At 31.6% G+C, this 18,178-nt stretch overlaps 2 protein-coding genes across 3 annotated transcripts; both read left to right on the forward strand.

Annotated features, from left to right (window-relative positions):
• The first annotated feature begins 7,731 nt into the window (after window positions 1–7,731).
• Window positions 7,732–17,316, forward strand: LOC134690834 (cholecystokinin receptor type A-like). Of its 2 annotated transcripts, XM_063550939.1 has the most exons (3): window positions 7,732–7,982; window positions 15,253–15,309; window positions 15,620–17,316. In XM_063550939.1, exon 3 carries the CDS (start codon window positions 15,646–15,648, stop codon window positions 17,077–17,079), a length of 1,434 nt encoding a protein of 477 aa, XP_063407009.1. In that variant the 5' UTR covers window positions 7,732–7,982; window positions 15,253–15,309; window positions 15,620–15,645; the 3' UTR covers window positions 17,080–17,316. The 2 variants fall into 2 exon arrangements, with proteins under 2 accessions (XP_063407009.1, XP_063407008.1); XM_063550938.1 differs by lacking the exon at window positions 15,253–15,309.
• LOC134689821 (uncharacterized) lies at window positions 8,456–10,318 on the forward strand. Its single transcript, XM_063549787.1, has 2 exons — window positions 8,456–8,989; window positions 9,221–10,318. The coding sequence occupies exons 1-2, from the start codon at window positions 8,876–8,878 to the stop codon at window positions 10,316–10,318; spliced, it is 1,212 nt and encodes a 403-aa protein (XP_063405857.1). The 5' UTR covers window positions 8,456–8,875.
• Window positions 17,317–18,178: the final 862 nt, after the last annotated feature.

Here is an 18,178-nt window from a genome sequence, read left to right on the forward strand (position 1 = left end):
AAAGGCTATTATAATTTTTTTCTTTGACGCCTTACTTCGACGTTGATGTAAGGCGTCAAAGAAAAAAATTATAATAGCCTTTCAAGACGTCATAATTATTTGGACTAATGTAATATGTACATATACATGTTTGCATGATCGTCTAGAATAAACAATGCTTCGATGGTAAAGGAATAAATATATATATAAGTCTAAAGATTTGCACAACGGTACAGTGGCGGATCCAGAGGGGGGGGGGGTTCCGGGGCTGCGCACCCCCCCCCCCTTTATTTTTGCCGATCAATGCATTTGTATCGGGACATATGTTTTTCACCCCCCCTTTGCCCTGGGTTAGCACCCCCCTTTCGAAAATTCCTGCATCCGCCCCTGCGGTACTATAATATAAGATGGTAATAGTTATATATCAATATGAAATATATCAGTATTGAGATATTTGGCAACACGGTTGTATAACACCATCTTTATAAAAAAAAAAGAAGATGTGGTATGATTGCCAATGAGACAACTATCCACGAAAGACCAAAATGACACAAACATTAACAACTATATGTCATCGTACGACCTTCAACAATGAGCAAAGCCCTAGTCAGCTTTAAAAGGCCCCGATAAGACAATGTAAAACAATTCAAACGAGAAACTAACGGCCTTATTTATGTAAAAAAAATAACGAAAAAAAATATGTAACACATAAACAAACGACAACCACTGAATTACAGGCTCCTGACTTGGGACAGGTACATACATATTATGTATGTCTTTATATGTTACCATATTATTAGTGACAAAAGACCGAAAGAAAGGATTGTTTTTGCCTAAAACCAGCGAAATATGGAAAAATGTATAAGTACAGCGATTACCTCAATTGACAACAACACATGATAGACATGGTAGATATCAAACGAATTAAAAAACTTTCAGCAAATGAAAGTTTGCATCAGAAATATAAAGACCTTACATATTATTAAGTTATGCCTTGAAGCAAATTTAATTGAAACTTGGTATCGTCCGGATGGCTTCTTCAAAAGAAGGACCTGTTGTTCTGAGAGAGAGAAAAAAAACTCCATATAGGTATAGAATGTCAGAATGATGCAATGTTATCTATAAGAACAATCATAATACGATGCTATACGAATGTTAATAATGCTCTCAATCCAAGTCACAATTTATAAAAGTAATCCATTATAGGTCAAAGTACGGTTTTCAACACGGAGCCTTGTCTCACAACGAACAGCAAGCTATAATGCCTCTCCCAAAAGAAAATACTACTGTAAAACGATTCAAACAGGGGAAAAAAAAAACTTTCTAATAAAAAAAGATTCGAGAAACACTTTAAACAACTCCAACAAATGAAAACTACTGAAAATTAGATTCCTGACTTAGGACAGGTGCTAAAAATTGCAGCGGGATAAACGTTTTAAGTGATACCAAACATTCACCCTTATCTGAACCAATAGTTTAACATCACAACATAGAACGACACACTATTACATATCATTGAATTGGCTTAACTCAACCAAAAGACATAGTAACACAAATGATAATAAGCAGAACGAATAAATTTGATTCATGATACAATGTAAATACAAAATTTATAATAATAAGGGATGAATAATAAAAGTAAAAGTATTATACCGCTGTGAAATGTTTTAAAACAATTTCAGAAAAACATTAAACATTTGCAATAATTTTATATACAGGTAAATTATAATGAAAATGTACCTAGTGTTACCTACTTAATGTATTAATATAACATATAATGTATCTATAGTGCTATGCTATAAGACTGTTCATAAAATTAATGCTATATGCTATAAACATAAATCGTATGATATGCTATAAAATGTACCTAATGCCATGCTATAAGAATGGACATAGTGTTATGCTAAAAGAATGGACCTAGTGCTATGCTATAAGAATGGACCAAGTTATATGCTAAAAGAATGGACCTGGTGCTATGCTATAAAACTTGACCTATTCCTATCATCGGCTGTAAGAATGAACTTAGCGTATATCTAAAATAATGAGGGCCCTCATGGGGTTTTTGATTATGTGATTACTTGGCCGTTTTTTTAATGATTATTTGATTATTAAGCCAAATATTTCATGATTATTTGATTACCTAGGACTGTATTTTTAGTTTATGATTATTTGATTACTAAAGATAAGCAAATATTTAATGATTATGTGATTATATTGGCAAAAAAATGGTGATTATGTGATTACTAGGACCCCCCATGAGGGGCCTCAATAATGTATCTAGTGTTATGCTATAAGAATGTATATAGTGTATTACTATACGAATCATTTCAGAGTTTAACTATAAGAAAGTAAATAGTGTATTACTATAAGAATGCATGTAGTGATATAAGAATGCACCTAGTATATTACTGTACTAAGTTGAATTATATGATAATGTGCTTAATGTAATGATATATGAATGTATTCTATGTTTTGCTGTAATAATATAGAATACACGCATAATAATATTATGGTGTGATCAGGTTTTATCGTGCATGAATGACGACAGATTACATTGAACTAATGCAACTAACAGTGTAACTAATTAATATATATGTTTTCTTGGAATTCAAATTGGGAATTTTCTCGTCAATATAATCCGATTGGGGATTCACCCTATAAAATTTAAGTACTCCTTAAAAAAAGTCCATTTACATTAAGAAAACAAACCGGAAATCAATTCAAGTACATCTGAGGAGTTGGAGGCAATTAATTAAAGAACATGAAAGTCTTATGAAACTTCAAATTAAAAAAAAAGTTGAAATTTTTATATATATTTAGGTTACTCTTAAAATGTTTAAGTTTTACGATATGAACAAATATTGACCTCAATAATGTCCCTACGACCAGTCACCTTGGTTAGTTAGTGTTGCGAATGTAATGATATTTCTAAAGTTATGTATTTTCCGATTTCTCTATGAATTTTCCCATTGGATTTTTTTATCATTGAAAATCATGCATCTCTTTATCGTTGGTTGCTTTAAGACGCTTTACCTATACAAGGACAGCTACACGTAATCAGTACTGTAGTCAAAGTTCGGGAAATCGAGAAAGCGAAATCAAGAAGTTGAGAAATCGGGAAATCGGGAAATCGAGAAATAGGGAAATCCAGAAATAGGGAAATCGAGAAATAGGGAAATTGAGAAATGGAAATCCAAAAATTGGGAAATCAAGAAATCTGGAAAACGAGAAATTGAGAAAGCATAAAACGCGAAAACACGAAAACATGAAAGCGAAAACACGAAAGCGAAAACGCTAAAATACGAAATGAATTTTTCGAAATCCTGCTGACAGAATATAGATATGATAGGAGACAGTTGGTTCGGTTCAAATTTCTCCAAACAGAGCTGGTGATTTTTGTGGTTAAAATAGTTACACATCTCTCACATTTGCAGTTAATGTTTGGTGATAAACCATGCCTAAGTGCTACCCTGTTGTTCCGGCAGTGATATATATATATATATATTTACAAGGTTTCGTATAAATTTAGGTTTCAACCAAACGTTCAATATATTGAGATTTCAGTCTGTAGTTCCAAACAGTTGGTTTAAACAAGTATCAGAGTTGAAAGGGTTTAAGCAGTTTTAATTTACCCGGTTCGGATTTAGTTGATAGGTGTTGAAATGATTTATGTCGTATTTGTTTTATATTTGGTAGTATAGCGTAAACTGAATGACTTTAGAAATTTTGCATTTGCTCTTCAAATCACAGGAAAATGGCACGAACCAAAGGATAAACATATTAAAATGCCTTCGCCCTGCTACACGTGACCGCTTTAATTAAAAGATTTTACCGTTTCTAGTGGCGAATCCAGAAATTTTCATAAGTGGGGGCCTCAGGCCACTGACTGACCTAAGAGGGGGCCCGCTCCAGTCACGCTTCAGTGATTCCCCATATAAGCAACCATTTTTTTTCCAAAAGGGGGGGGGGAGGGCCCCCTGGCCCCCCCTTAATCTGCCTCTGGTTTCATATTGTTTTAAATCACTCGCAGTCTTTCTTGTACCGATTTTTTTTGTAAAGTCTACGTAGTTTGGGGTCTTAAAATATCTAAATAAACTATATTAATCATTTTTAATAAAAATTCTAACTATTTTTAAAGCTAGAAAAAGTCTCTTTCGGTTAATAGTAATAAGTTGTTGCGGGGTTTTGCATGAGGATCTAAACGGGAAAAAAAAACCAATATAAAATGAATAAAGGGGTGCTTACAAATATAACTAACAGAGAATAAAGCGGAGAATAATGAGCATAATTAATCAAGAATCGAGATAAATAGATCAAAACTTTATTATAGACCAAAACTTTATAATAGACCAAAACTTTATAATAGACCAAAACTTTATAATAGACCAAAACTTTTTAATGGACCAAAACTTTATAATAGCCAAAACTTTATACTAGACCAAAACTTTCTCATAGACCAAAACTTTATAATAGACCAAAACTTTATAATAGCCAAAACTTTATAATAGACCAAAACTTTATAATAGCCAAAACTTTATAATAGCCAAAACTTTATAATAGACCAAAACTTATAATATACCAAAACTTTATAATAGACCAAAACTTTATACTAGCCAAAACTTTATAATAGACCAAAACTTTATAATAGCCAAAACGTTATAAGACAAAAACTTTCTCATAGACCAAAACTTTATAATAGCCAAAACGTTATATAATAGACCAAAACTTTATAATAGACCAAAACTTTATAATAGCCAAAACGTTATAAAAGACCAAAACTTTCTCATAGACCAAAACTTTATAATAGACCAAAACTTTATAATAGCCAAAACTTTATAATAGACCAAAACTTTATAATAGCCAAAACGTTATAAGACCAAAACTTTCTCATAGACCAAAACTTTATAATAGCCAAAACGTTATATAATAGACCAAAACTTTATAATAGACCAAAACTTTATAATAGCCAAAACGTTATAAAAGACCAAAACTTTCTCATAGATCAAAACTTTCTCATATATCAAAACTTTATAATAGCCAAAACGTTATATAATAGACCAAAACTTTTTAATAGACCAAAACTTTATAATAGCCAAAACGTTATAAAAGACCAAAACTTTCTCATAGATCAAAACTTTCTCATATATCAAAACTTTATAATAGCCAAAACGTTATATAATAGACCAAAACTTTTTAATAGACCAAAACTTTATAATAGCCACAACGTTATAAAAGACCAAAACTTTCTCATAGATCAAAACTTTCTCATATATCAAAACTTTATAATAGCCAAAACGTTATATAATAGACCAAAACTTTTTAATAGACCAAAACTTTATAATAGCCACAACGTTATAAAAGACCAAAACTTTCTCATAGACCAAAACTTTATAATAGACCAAAACTTTATAATAGCCAAAACGTTATATAATAGACCAAAACTTTTTAATAGACCAAAACTTTATAATAGCCACAACGTTATAAAAGACCAAAACTTTCTCATAGATCAAAACTTTCTCATATATCAAAACTTTATAATAGCCAAAACGTTATATAATAGACCAAAACTTTTTAATAGACCAAAACTTTATAATAGCCACAACGTTATAAAAGACCAAAACTTTCTCATAGATCAAAACTTTCTCATATATCAAAACTTTTTAATAGCCAAAACGTTATATAATAGACCAAAACTTTTTAATAGACCAAAACTTTATAATAGCCACAACGTTATAAAAGACCAAAACTTTCTCATAGACCAAAACTTTATAATAGACCAAAACTTTATAATAGCCAAAACGTTATATAATAGACCAAAACTTTTTAATAGACCAAAACTTTATAATAGCCACAACGTTATAAAAGACCAAAACTTTCTCATAGATCAAAACTTTCTCATATATCAAAACTTTATAATAGCCAAAACGTTATAAGACCAAAACTTTATAATAGCCACAACGTTATAAAAGACCAAAACTTTCTCATAGATCAAAACTTTCTCATATATCAAAACTTTATAATAGCCAAAACGTTATATAATAGACCAAAACTTTATAATAGACCAAAACTTTATAATAGCCAAAACGTTATAAAAGACCAAAACTTTCTCATAGATCAAAACTTTATAATAGCCAAAACGTTATAATAGCCAAAACTTTATAATAGACCAAAACTTTATAATAGCCAAAACGTTTAATAGCCAAAACTTTATACTAGACCAAAACTTTCTCATAGACCAAAACTTTATAATAGACCAAAACTTTATAATAGCCAAAACTTTATAATAGACCAAAACTTTATAATAGCCAAAACGTTATAAGACCAAAACTTTCTCATAGACCAAAACTTTATAATAGCCAAAACGTTATATAATAGACCAAAACTTTATAATAGACCAAAACTTTATAATAGCCAAAACGTTATAAAAGACCAAAACTTTCTCATAGATCAAAACTTTCTCATATATCAAAACTTCATAATAGACTAAAACTTTATAATAGACTAAAACTTTATAATAGCCAAAACTTTATACTAGACCAAAACTGTCTCATAGACCAAAACTTTATAATAGCCAAAACGTTATATAATAGACCAAAACTTTATAATAGACCAAAACTTTATAATAGCCAAAACGTTATAAAAGACCAAAACTTTCTCATATATCAAAACTTTATAATAGCCAAAACGTTATATAATAGACCAAAACTTTATAATAGCCAAAACGTTATAAGACCAAAACTGTCTCATAGACCAAAACTTTATAATAGCCAAAACGTTATATAATAGACCAAAACTTTATAATAGACCAAAACTTTATAATAGCCAAAACGTTATAAGACCAAAACTTTCTCATAGACCAAAACTTTATAATAGCCAAAACGTTATATAATAGACCAAAACTTTATAATAGACCAAAACTTTATAATAGCCAAAACGTTATAAAAGACCAAAACTTTCTCATAGATCAAAACTTTCTCATATATCAAAACTTTATAATAGACCAAAACTTTATAATAGACCAAAACTTTATAATAGCCAAAACGTTATAAGACCAAAACTTTCTCATAGATCAAAACTTTCTCATATATCAAAACTTTATAATAGACCAAAACTTTATAATAGACCAAAACTTTATAATAGCCAAAACGTTATAAAAGACCAAAACTTTCTCATAGACCAAAACTTTCTCATAGATCAAAACTTTCTCATAGATCAAAACTTTCTCATAGATCAAAACTTTCTCATAGATCAAAACTTTCTCATAGATCAAAACTTTATAATAGCCAAAACTTTATAAAAGACCCAAACTTTATAATAGACCAAAACTTTATAATAGACCCAAACTTTATAATAGACCAAAACTTTATAATAGACCCAAACTTTATAATAGACCAAAACTTTATAATAGATCAAAACTTTATAATAGCCAAAACTAAAATAAAACATTGAAATGAACATCTAGCAGAATCTACAATACAACAGGTATCCTCACTTTTGACACAGATGACAACAGGTAATTCAAATTTAAAGGTTATCTTTTGTTATCAAAATCATAACTTATTAATCTATTATCATGTTACATTTCTATAAATATAATCTTATACGTATATTTCATATTTTTTTCATTGGCTATGTCGATTAAACCGGCAATAAAAAATAAAAGGAGTGGAAAAGTCAAATTTTCACAATGATTCATAATCAAACGTTTCTTCTTAAAAGTGAAATATTACATGCTCCAGTAGAAGCACACCTTATATTTTTGTTTATTTTATTTACACACATGTTTACACACATTGACATAATGTATTTATGATGATATATTATATAGACTTAAGTCACTAGTATTTAGTATCATACTCTATAATTATATATCCTGTGTGTATCGGTTGCATAATGTTTAACCACGGGAAAACCATTTTAACTATACTTCGTACTGAACCATCAGGAATTTTAAACATGAAACTATCATTTCTCAGAGTGAAAATGGCATATACATTAGTGTGGTAAGCAAGTTTGGTCATTTGTTTTTCTTTATTATTTTCTTTTTTTTGTGGTTTGGATGATCACATATTAACAAAACACATTTTAAATCAGATGTTCTGCCTTTTACAAGTTATGTTTTATATTTATAAATGTCTCTAGCAGTATTTTAAAATAAAACGACTAGAAAAATAATAAAATATTGAAATAAAACCGAAAGTTTATTCGAGATCTTAGACTACTATTTATAAACAACTAAATGACGAAAGTATATTTAAGAAGTATCTCAAACTTCAATTATTATATTTGAAACTCATTTTCCGTTTAGTATTAATCATGATTAATAAAAGTTGAACAATAAAGAATTTATTCTAGATCAGGCTGATTATGATACAATTTTGTGACAACCAATAAAACAATATATGGTATTTGCCAAAATCAAATCACAGTGCCGTAGGGGGTTTGGGGGGCTCATGTTTTTTTCGTGGTATGGGTGAGCGGGCATAGGACATTTGAGCGAAAAAGAAAAAAGCACATAGGGTCATTTGAGCGCCGACTTCATAGGACATTTGAGCGCCGGGATATTAACCTTACCTGAGTTTTCAGACAGGACATTTGAGCGAAATTTTCCCTGATAATTTTACACGAATTAAGATTTTTTTTTAAAAGTAAGAAAAAAAAGTAAGATTTAGTTATAAATATTTTTTATTTTATTTCACACCCGAGTAATTCGACCGGTTCTGGCTGGTTTATGTAAGTGAAATCCTAAGTTGATCTCTATTTACCAATCAATTCTACTATAATTCATTGGCTATGCAAATTTTCTTTGTTCTAAAATTCTTATATATATATCTATTAAGTGAAATGTCCCTTGGCACTTGAAATCTTAATACTAATAATACATGTACGTGTTAAAATGGATATTATTTTGACCGAGACTAATAAGGGAAAAAGAAGCCTTGTTTGTGACAGTTTCCGATATAGAGTGGACAAAACACTAAAAGGAGAAGAAATATCCTGGAGATGTACAGTAAGTACCTTTTTTTACAAATTTAATGTTAATGTAAACTACTTGTTCGTCTGTTACGCTTCAACTTCCATAACTTCTTTTAATTTTGATTTATATCTATATCATTATATGTCTATCTTATACCTCCTTTAGATTAATTTTTTTAACACATTTGAATATAAGCTACCACATATAGCAAATGAAAAAGCATTTAAACACTTCAATTGTATTTGTCCTTTCAATATTTTTCAGGCAAAAGGTTGCAAAGCAAGACTGAGGACGGATTGTACCGGAACCGTTATAATTCAACAGAAAAATACTCATAACCATGATACCAGTGATCGTGACAATGAACGTCACTTGCTGCGGGTACGATCAAAAAGAAAAGCGGATGATGATATTGCTCAACGTCCTTCAAAAATTATCCGTACAGAGTTACAGAACATGGATGAAGCAAATCTAAAGTCTGAAGACATTGGCAGCGTTTCAAAGGCTATATATAGAAAGAGGCGTAAATCTCACCCTGCACTTCCTAAATCTAGAGAGGAAACACACCAATCATTAAAGAAGATTAATATTCAGTCAAATAAATTTGAAAATTTTGTGCAGTTTAATGATGAACAAACTGGTATAATTATTCTTACGTGTCCAACCAATCTTGAATGTTTATGCAGTGTGCCGGAAATTTTTATGGATGGTACTTACAAATATTGCCCAAAGTTCTTTAAACAGTTATATACTATTCATGGCTATAACAAAGGAAATTATGTCCCTCTTGTATTCTGCTTACTTCCTGGAAAGTCTGAAGAAATTTACGTGAATTGCTTTTCCTCAATTGTCAAGCTATGTTCCGATCAAGGTCACACACTTCAACCGAAAGCAGTACACGTCGATTTTGAAGAACGGGTAATGAAAGTTATGAAGGACTGTTTCGTAGAAGATTTTATGGCCGTTGTACCTAACGACAAGCCTTGTATAGAATTTGCAGATTACCTGACTGATACTTATATAACAGATGAATCGTTATTTCCCCCTCATCTCTGGGCCGAAGTTCCATCCTCGTTAAAACGTACTAACAATGGGCCCGAATCATTTCATGCCCATTATAACGAGCAGTTCTATCACAGTCATCCATCAATTTATACTTTCCTTGACACTATTATCAAATTGCAATCTGTGACTTACATAAAAATTCGGAGTTTGAACATTGATGCACCGCAGAGCCGAACAGAAAAGGAGAAGGAACAGAATCTCCGGGATTTGCATTCGAAATACTGCCAGCAGGAAATTACGAGGGATTTTTATGTCAGAAGCCTGGGATATAAGTTCCAAGCCCGAACAGACTTGTAAATAATGCCGTTGCCGAGTTTTATGTTTTATGACAGTGCTTTGTTTTTAGTGCTTTGTTTACAATTAAAAGATGTTTTAATCTTTTTGTTGGTAAACTCCTGTTTTATGACTGTGCTTTGTTTTTAGTGCTTTGTTTTTTACAATTAAAATATGTTTTAATCTTTTTGTTGGTAAACTCCTCATTTAATGAACTATATTCGTAAGAAAATGTGGTATGATTGCCAATAAGACAATTCTCTATCCAAGACTTGTTTTCGCTCAAATGTCCTACGCTTATTCTTATTTTCGCTCAAATGTCCTAAAATTTAGGCGCTCAAATGTCCTATACTTTGGCGCTCAAACGTCCTTTTTTTTTCGCTCAAATGTCCTGTCAATGCGCTCAAATGTCCATTGCCGATATAAGCACCAGATGTATTCAGTATACCAATCTATGATACTTCGAATATTAAAAGACTTTTATTAATCTTATCATATATGTTTTGACAAAAAACTACATTCAGCTATATAAACAAGATAATGACTTCAGTTTAACTATAATATATATACATGCATGTTTTGTGCAGTGAGGAGTTAATATGACCAAGGCAACATTAGCAAGATTGTTGTGACATTAGTGATTTACAAAACGCAGCACTGCTGGAGACATAAAACAGTATCATATGGATGACTCATTTTTAAGTTGACTAATCAAAATAGATGTTAAGAGATCAATGTTGAAGGATAAGCATTATCATATCTTTGCTCTTAAAATGTAAAGACCATAGGACTTGATTACAGGTCAGAATTGCCCATAAATAAACTACGGGCATTAACCAAAAGATGTATAATTATACCGTTTAATAAAACTGGATTATTTTGTCAAAGACGGAGAAGATATTATAACGAGCTATATACATGTTTAATCTGACCCTGTAATCAAGTCCCTATACTTAAAAAGCACGTAAGTATTCGAGTGTTTACTTCCTATCTAAATAGTACGTATGACTGGGAGAAACATGTGGTTTAATTATTTATGTTTATTTGGCATTTTTTTCAACGAACCCTCGGAAGTTTTCCGGTTTAATATAGTATCGATAATGTTATTATGTTTACAGTCGATTGCATTGGGTGTGTATAGGCAAAGGTAATAGCTTTTGTTAGCTTGCTTGCTTGCTAGCTGAACAGTGAAGTCATTATAAGGTGAGGTAAACTATCCTCCTTTAAGAGAAGACTAGTCCGACAGATAACCAATATATTTGTATGTAGGGCTAGGCTACTTCAAAAGGAGGGTAGTATATCTTACCTTATAATGACTTCACGTTTCGTAAGCAAGCAAGCTAACCAAAAACATTACATTTGCCTACACACTCAATGCAATCGGCTTTAAATCGTATGTAATCAAGACGCATGAGAAACATTCAAGATCGAGAATAGAATTGAAGCAATTTAGACTCTTCAAATTTACCAAAGAATCCACAAAGAGTATTATCGGTCTTTATGGTCACCTACAATTGTGACTTATGATCTTCACGTGACCTTGAAAGGCTGTGGTTATAAACATGTTTAACATATATATGCGCCTGTCCAAAGTCGATACCCTCTAATTCGGTGTTTTTCTCTCGGAAGGGGGTCTCTACTTGATGAATAATAAATAATGAAATAGTTTATATTTCAGTATTGCAAGTTGAAAAGTGAATAATGAAATTTAAAAAGGAAAATTTACTGTAACATTATATCCCGTATTTATCAATTTGTCATTAACCTCTATAATGGGCACTGCGGAACATATTGATATATATATCTTTTGTTCTTCTTTTGAAAACTTTCGAATGATGCATAAGGTTTGTCTGTAATTTAAACGTGATGAAGGGTCGCAGCAGTCCATTCCATTATTCAAAATATTCATTCCGTTATTCAAACTGATTGGCTATTTCTTAATTTTCACTCGTATTTTGATATTTAGGTCTTCCGTAACCCCTCTAATGGACATCGTGGCACATGTTGTTTTACTTTATAACCATTTTCTAATTGTTCCTTTATCAATAAGCTTTCAAATAAAAGTATAAAGTTTTCTGCAATTAGGGACTAACGGTTCACAGCAGTTCGTTCCTTTATTCAAAATAAGTTACATGTATTTCTTCACATATTGACTACTAGTATATACGATCTGTTCCTCTTTTCATAAGCTTTAGATTGATGTGTAATGTTTATCTTTAAATAGGGGAGGAAGGGTCGCGGCTGTCCATTCCATTATTCAAACTATCCATTCCGTTATTCAAAATTGGTTATTTATTAATTTTCACGCGTATTTTGGCATTTAGGATCTCCGTTACCCCTCTATAAGGGGCATTGCGGCACATACTATTTATAACATTTTTCTTCATCTAATGGGCATTGCGGCACACATTGTTTTTAACAATTTTTGCATCTAATGGGCATTGCGGCACATATTGTTTATAACCATTTTTTCCTCTACTGGGCATTGCGGCATATATTGTTTATAACCATTTTTTCCTTTTGGGCATTGCGGCACAAATTGTTTATAACCATTTTGTTCGTCTGTCATTAAAATCAATCAGCTTCCAAATAGTATATACATGTTTCTGTAATAAAGGACTGACGGGTCGCAGCAGTTCATTCCATTATTCAGAATAACCTATTTCTTAATGTTCACGGTATTTCGTCCTCCGAAACTCTGCGCTGAGAAACATATTGACTATATATACCTTGTTCCTCTTTTCATAATCTTTCGAATATCTGTAATTAGGGGCTGAAGGGTCGCAGCTATATTTCTTAATTTGGACGCGTATTTTGGCATTTAGGTCCTCTCTAACACCTCTAATGGGCATCTCGGCACAATCGACAAGTTAAAGCTATAACCAGGAATGAGGAATAGCAAAGGTCTTGTGAAAATACGATAGACAATGTATATAGTATTTTAATTCTTATGTTTTGGTATTCAGGTCGTCCATACATTAAAACAGGGAATAACTGTTTAAAGTAGTTAGGGGGAAACCCACTCGTTTTTCCTCATAAACTTGGTAAATAATAAAGAAAAAAATTTCAAAGAGTGTTTTGATTATTTTTTATGATATTAATTTGAATATTTGTTTAATATTATCAACATGACGAATTCAGAAATAGGCACGGTATACATATAGTGTCACAGTCAAATCCTAAAAAAATAATTTTCGATTTTATTATTCACTTTTTAACTTTAATACTGTCTGACTGTAATATAAACTATTTCATTATTCACTTTTCAACTTGAATACTGTAATGTAAACTCTAATAATTCCATTATTCATCATTAATCATTAAACGTTGAATAGTGAAAAATTAACTATAATTTCATTATTCATTATTGAATTTTGAAAATTGAAAAATGAATAGTGTATACGTACTTAAGCGGGGTACATATTTACCAGTTTTGGATCAGGTATACTAGTATCAATAAACTCCCCCTCACCCCCCCCCCCCCCCCTTTTCCGAGAATCATGGATATTAATTAGCATCTGTATGTGAAATTCTTTCAAAACAAAATGGCTTAATCATTTATATAATAAATAAGCGTATACATAGTTTTGTATATGGTTAATGTAAAGAGTTTAACATCTATACACTAAATTATTTCAAAACAAAATGGCTAAACCATATATATTAGAAATAAGCGTATCCGTGGTATCAGGTTCATTGAAAACAATCAGATACAATCCTTCGTTAAGTGGAAGTGGATCAGTTTCTATTGTTCACCAGGTAAAATGTTTAAAAAGATCTCAAAAGATAATGTGATTTTCCAGGAAATAGAAAAGGGACAACGGAAGTTCGCCAGTTATACTCGTATATCTTTTTTAAAACACCTTAGTTTAATATATTGTGTGACTTTCCACGAAAAGAATATATATATGTTACAGTGAATTTATTAAATCAGGGATTTTGTAAAATCCCTGTAATAATTATTGATTTTGTAAAATCACTAACAGTTTCAGTGATTTTGTTCAGGGATTTTCACTCAAAATATGACTAGGGATATTACAAAACCCTGAGTACAGGTTTGAATAAAGACTAGTATGCTGTAAATGTCTTAAACATGCATAAAATTTGATATCTTCAACTGATAACATATATATCTATATATATACATTTTAGGAATGAATATTTAAAAAAAAAAGAGTGCGAATGGTCCTCGAATGCAAATTTTAATGAATATAAAAATAACAAGATACATGTATGATATAATTGATATTGATACAATTCTTCACCAGGGTCCCAGCGACATAAAATATAACAACTATAGGTCACTGTACGTACTATCATGTTAGAACCTATTCGCGAACGTGAATTCTAGCTAACTGGTGGTGTTTAACTGTACCTTGACTGTCTGGTAAGCCCTCGATGTCTATATACATTATATACATTGTATACTTATATATAAACACCACCAGCAGGGGCGGATCCAGCCAGTTTAAAAAGGGAGTTCCTAACCCAGGACATGGGGGAGGGGGTTGCAACTATATGTCCCCATTCAAATGCATTGATCGGCCAAAAAAAAGGGTTTCAAACCCCCGGACCCCCCTTGGATATGTCAATAATTAGTTTGAATTCACTGATTCAATTTTAGTTAATTCCAATACCGTCAGACTATCTATATGTAATTCCCTGTCCGTTTTGTCGTGTGTCCCAGCTCATTCAAACAAATCAAATATCAGCCACAGCAAGAAATTGCAATTCCTTGGCGACAGCCAAAAGCAACCAATTAGCATACCTGCCAACTGTCACTATTTGCGGGGGATTTCCCCCATGGAGGCTCCCAAATTTAAATTTTGAAAGAGCAATTTTGTCCAAAATTTAAACAAAACACTTATTTTACAATGAATTTAGGCTTATAAAAGTATGAAGAAGCCAAAAAAACAACATTAAAATGTATTTGAAGGCCCCCTTGATTGTTTTTTTAGGAATATAACAGCCATCTTGAACGCAAAACCACCATGGGCATTTTGAAAAGTTGGCAGGTATGAATTAGATCCGAAGATTATTTGTTGTTACATATTTATTTCGATTAAGATGCCGTGCATTTGATCTTATGAAAAGACATGTATATGCATGATATGTAAAAGGACCATCTTGCCAAAACGTATTCAAAGTAACCAGAATTTAATAAAATCAGAATAAATTAACAAATTGTTTTCAAAGTAACAATGGCGGAAGGCGTCATTACATAGAAAGTTGTACAGAAAATTTCTGCTGCAGATATTAATATGTAGAGAAAAATCTGAAATTAATATATTTTGGCAATAATTTATTAAATATTTTTTTTTACAGATTTCATAACTCAAGCAGATTGCACAATGCATTTGAATGTCACTTGGGAAACGAGTACAAACATCGTTGGAATAATTGGACGGAATATTTCCGAATATATAAGAAATGAAACAGAAAATGTGTCTTTTCTTACCTTAGATACATACAACAATTTAGTTTTTCAAAACAATCTTTTGTTGTCGTTTATTTATATTCTTCTATTAATGATTATTGGAATTTCTGGAAACTTACTCGTTTGCTATATTTATTTATTTTATCAGAAAAGATGCCAAAGAACGACAAGAAGCTTCCGAGGAAGAAATAAATCTTCAAAATTGAAAACGACAGACATCTTCATTATTTCTCTAGCATGTTTTGATTTGATCAGCTGTTTACTAGCAATGCCAATGGAACTATTTTTACTGCGTAATTTCTTAACATTTGATTATCCATGGTTATGTAAAATTTCCAGATTTATTTCTATGTTTTGTACGATATCAACATCGTTCGTTCTGCTAGCGATTGCGGTGTCCCGATTTGTTGGAATAAGACTACGTTCTCTAAACATTACGATCACAACATTGCATGCTAAAATAATAGTGGTTGTTTCCGTTCTTATCGCCTTAGCACTATCATCTCCCGTACTTGTTCTTTATGGGACATATACACTCCCTTTAACCGCTGGGGTAACAGCTAGTACGTGTTTGATTGTCAATGAATATGCAGAAACAAATTATCCATTTGTAACAATCGTTTGCTTAACTGTGATTCACTTGCTTTTTGATATTCTATTTATAACTTTTTATGGACTAATTAGTGGAAAAGTTGTCAGCAATAAACGTACATTTTCAACAATTATCAGAAATAACAGTTCTAATCGTTCACAGGAACAATCGATCGAATCGAAAACGATAGTTCTGTCAAATGAAGGAAACCAAAATGAAAACGTTTCACTTACAAATACTGCATCCGACAAAACTAAGTACGATGACGTATTCTTAGATCATATCGCCGAAGATGGCAATGAATATGGACAACAGAGCCCCGCTCTGAACAAAAGAATAATTAAACCAATAAAGATAGCCGGAAGGAAGAAATCATCAAGTACATCCACTGCGTACTCTAGGCGTAGCTGTAAATCATTGCGCTTAGGCAGCTCATTTGCCAATGAAACAAACGTTCATGGAAGGACCTATAAAGCAAGCCGGACTACTTTTATGCTATTCATAGTAACACTGGCTTTCATGGTGACATTTGCACCGTATTGCATTGTGGCTTTGTTGAGGAATTTGGAAGGTGTTGGATATTATTCTAAATTGACAGACATTCAAAAGACCGTGTATCAACTTTTCTTGAGATCTTATTTTCTAAGCAGTGCAATCAATCCGATTATATACAGCTTTCTCAATCAGTCTTTTAAGAGTCGTAGTAAAATCATACTTAAAAACATTTTTAACAAGGTGTTATGCATAAACCATTGAGCCTCGTCATGGAGTGTTTGGTTATGTGACTACTTGGTCGTTTTTACCATTGAGCCTCGTCATGGAGTGTTTGGTTATGTGACTACTTGGTCGTTTTTACCATTGAGCCTCGTCATGGAGTGTTTGATTATGTGACTACTTGGTCGTTTTTAAAGTGATTATTTGACATGTTTAATTACCAGACAAAAGATTTCATGATTATTTGATTATTCGATAAATTAAGACTGTATTTCTAATTATTTGTTTATATTCTTTTAAAAAATGGATAATGATTATGATAGATATAGGAAGATGTGGTGTGAGTGCCAATGAGACAACTCTTCATCCAAAAAAAGTAAACCATTATAGGTCAATGTACAGCCTTCACCACGGAGACTTGGATCACACCGAACAGCAATCTATAAAGGGCCTCAAAATTACTGTGTAAAAACATTCAAACAGGAAAACCAACGGTCTAATCTATATAAAAAAAAACAGAAACGAGAAACACGTATAAATTACATAAACAAACGACAACTACTGTATATCATATTCCTGACTTAATAGGACAGGTGCAAACATTTGCAGCGAGATTACACGTTTTAATGCATCCAAACCTTCTCCCTTTTTCTGAAACAATAGCATAACATCACAACATAGAAAGACACATGAGATTATATTGGTAAAACATATTTGATTATCTGATTACTTGTATAGCCCTCATAAATAGCCTCACCAGAAAAAAAGATGTCGTCAAAGAGACTAGTCAGTTCAAAGTTTTGCAATAGATGATAAGAACTGAAAACCTAGGTATTATTACTTCTATGATTATATGTATTGGTTAAAATATTTCTGATGGGAGAAACTTCACACTATTTTATTGGTGCCGTGATTAAAACTTGCAGAGGAAATAATTTAGTAACTCCATCAAAAGGGCAGAGGATTTGTCATTTAATTGTGTGTGTGTGTGCACGTGTGTGTTTTAAATATTATCATTATTATTGATCTGTTGCGGCTTGGAACAGTATATCTAATATATATATGTGTTCCTGGTTGCGGAGAATCAATGTTTGGTGTTCGTCCTAATGATCTCATAATGGTCCGAGACTCCGAGTACAGT

Source organism: Mytilus trossulus, chromosome 11 (genome assembly GCF_036588685.1).
Source record: "Mytilus trossulus isolate FHL-02 chromosome 11, PNRI_Mtr1.1.1.hap1, whole genome shotgun sequence".
Lineage (NCBI taxonomy): Eukaryota > Metazoa > Mollusca > Bivalvia > Mytilida > Mytilidae > Mytilus > Mytilus trossulus.

What these genes read in the sequence shown, in the direction of transcription:
- LOC134689821 (XM_063549787.1), top strand. Translation starts at nt 8,876, where the DNA reads ATGGATATTATTTTGACCGAGACTAATAAGGGAAAAAGAAGCCTTGTT. An exon ending in AAATATCCTGGAGATGTACA is followed by an intron (nt 8,990 to 9,220) that starts GTAAGTACCTTT and finishes AATATTTTTCAG; the next exon opens with GCAAAAGGTTGCAAAGCAAG.
- LOC134690834 (XM_063550939.1), top strand. Translation starts at nt 15,646, where the DNA reads ATGCATTTGAATGTCACTTGGGAAACGAGTACAAACATCGTTGGAATA.